Below are 2,959 nucleotides of genomic sequence, written 5' to 3' on the forward strand. Positions count from 1 at the left end.
ACTTCACAAGTGTCTTTATATCTTTGTTATTCATCAAATGCCGAGAAGAATAAAATGACATTTGTATCGATGTGACTCCTAAAAGGAAAGCAACTGTATTCTAAAAGTTTTATGATACAATTTTATTGATCGACGTGGTTTCTTTATGATCGATATAGATTAACTGTACTTATATTTGATTGTATAGACATGTACTTCTATTGTAGGTATAAAGGAGTTACCAGACAGCATAAAGGAGTGCAAAAGTCTCCGCTCGATAGATATCAGTGTCAATCCCTTCGAACGTTTCCCGGATGCTATAACACATATCGTCGGCTTGCGCGAGCTCTACATAAATGACGCGTATATAGAATACTTGCCGGCTAACTTCGGACGACTGTCAGCCTTGAGGACGCTCGAGCTGCGGGAGAACAACATGATGACGTTGCCTAAGAGTATGAGCCGTCTGGTGAATTTGCAGAGACTCGATATCGGCAACAATGACTTCACGGAACTAGTAAGAACGCATCTTTCGTTAAGTCATAACCATTTTTTAATTTACTCATGTTTTTAAACGAATGTCATTTGCATAATGTCTCAAAATCATCTGTTGTCTTAGAAAGGACATTTGTGGCTACTTTATGACTTTTGACACTGTTGTATATATGTATTTAGAAACCACTGAAGGATATTCAATAAACAAACCAAAAAACGAACAAAGCATGTAAATATTATACGTTTAAAAATAACATACTTATTTCAATATAATATAAACATCAAATTTAATGAATTTAATCGTTAAATTTAATATTCAAATTTATTGTATTTTCTCTAAAACATACCATTTATTTTATTCGTTTTTTTGGTCCATTTATTGTATACTTTTATTGTTATTCGTGTTTTTTTCTGCCAAAATTAATAGAGAAAATTCAGCAGTTATATTTAGTCTATTAATTTTACATGGATTTTAGTGCAGGAATTTTAATTTCAATTTTAGCAGTGTAGAGTTATATATGTGTTATGTATGTTTATATTATTGTTTTCAGCCTGAAGTTGTTGGAGATCTCATCAATCTCACGGAACTATGGATCGATGGTAACGACATCAGGCGTGTCCCGGCAAATGTCGAGCAGCTCTATCGCTTGAACCACTTCGACTGCACGATGAACGCGATACACGCGCTCCCGATGGAGATACGCGGCTGGCGTGACATCGGGATCATGAATCTGTCCTCGAACGAGATGTACGAGCTGCCCGATACGTTATGCTACCTGCGCACGATCGTCACCCTCAAGATCGACGACAATCAATTGAACGCACTGCCGAACGACATCGGCCAGATGTCGAGCTTAGAGGAGCTTATAATCACTAAGAACTTTCTCGAGTACTTGCCGTCTTCGATCGGCTTGCTACGCAAGCTGCACTGTCTCAACGCAGACAATAATTATCTGCGCGCGTTACCCGCAGAGATTGGCAGCTGTACATCGCTGTCTCTGCTCTCTTTGCGATCAAACAATCTGACGCGGGTGCCGCCCGAATTGGGCCATTTGTCCTCGCTGCGAGTGCTCAATCTCGTCAACAACTGCATCAAGTTTCTTCCAGTCTCCATGCTGAATCTCAGTAATCTGAAAGCATTGTGGCTGAGCGACAATCAGAGCCAGCCGTTAGTGCCGTTGCAGCAGGAGTTTAATTGCGAGGAAGACATGATGGTGTTGAGCTGCTTTATGCTGCCACAGAAACCGCGGCAAGACTTAGAGCGTGAGTGCCTATTATTTCCGTTTGTAATATATAGTTTTGTTTAATTTATTTGGTGCTTTAATTTCAATTAATCTCTTTTTACAAATCTCACTTATCACAAATAATAGCTTGGAGATCTTCACTAACTTACGGAACAATATTTGCATTTCTTTCTTTAATATAGCTTTATTTATATATTCTTTAATATTTCTTTATTTATATCTAAACTAATAAAAAACAGCTTTTTGCTTGTCTCAGTTTACGCTATTGCAAATAAAACACGCTTTATCAGGCTTATGCACATTTTCAATTAACAATAAAAATGCGAAATTTATTCACGCTGCTAGTAGAAGAGGGACAGGAAGAAGAGGAATGAAATGGTAAGATATTAAGAAAATGACATGGAATAGTGCCTTCGTTGAAAAACATCGCGCACATTCGTCAGCATTTTACTCTAGATATATTTTCTTTTTGCATTAATCGCATCTTCGTGTAGTAATATTTATAATTTAAATTTTAGAAATAGCACAAACCGCAGGACCGATTTCGAGTTCGATCATCGGAAACGGCAAGAGAATATGTTTCGCTGCTGAGGTAGATTCCGAAGTCCCCAGGCAACTTCATCGAGCACCGACCCCTTACCCCAAGGAGTTACGCAATCTCGCTAGGCACGCTCGTAATCTGCATCATCAGTCCATTCATGATCAAAGAGTAAGCACTTATTGCTATTTTGGATAACACATTTTTTTCTTATAATACAATTGTTTTGTCACAAATACATTTATGATATATGATATTTTTTATATGATATGTGATGGTATTCATATGATACATTATATTTTATGTAACATATATATGATATTTTTCATTGTATAATTAATTAGAATATCTCAAAATCCTTATATTAAGTTTAAGTTAGCTGCATGAATTTAAAATAAAAAAGCGACTTAAAAAAACCTTAACCTGACTTTAAAGTAATCTTCTTAAAGTCAACGAGGTCACCATCTTCTATTTTCTTATGGCGAGTTCGATAGAAGAGATAGTGTACAAGAAATAGTGCGCACTGATGCACATTAAAACCATTGGTCACTGATTTAATTTGAATATAAAAGTGAAATGCAAATATTTCGAATTATAAAATATATATTTTACCTAATAGCACAATAAAATATATTGAGTAGTTCAGGATTTAATCGATTTTTATGTTTATGTATAAACATATCTTTATGTTATTTTGTGTACG

General features: G+C 35.8%; 1 protein-coding gene across 2 annotated transcripts in view; it reads left to right on the forward strand.

The window, feature by feature from the left end:
* The window catches only part of LOC108746701 (protein lap1), an 8,059-nt gene that overhangs the window by 1,998 nt on the left and 3,102 nt on the right, over window positions 1–2,959 (forward strand). For both annotated transcript variants that reach the window (XM_018483630.1, XM_018483631.1), the window contains exons 4-6: window positions 207–496; window positions 1,026–1,737; window positions 2,237–2,427. In XM_018483630.1, the coding sequence (XP_018339132.1) occupies window positions 207–496; window positions 1,026–1,737; window positions 2,237–2,427 (1,193 nt within the window). The remainder of the gene's footprint in view (window positions 1–206; window positions 497–1,025; window positions 1,738–2,236; window positions 2,428–2,959) is intronic.

Source organism: Trachymyrmex septentrionalis, unplaced genomic scaffold (genome assembly GCF_001594115.1).
Source record: "Trachymyrmex septentrionalis isolate Tsep2-gDNA-1 unplaced genomic scaffold, Tsep1.0 scaffold188, whole genome shotgun sequence".
Taxonomy (NCBI): Eukaryota; Metazoa; Arthropoda; class Insecta; order Hymenoptera; family Formicidae; genus Trachymyrmex; species Trachymyrmex septentrionalis.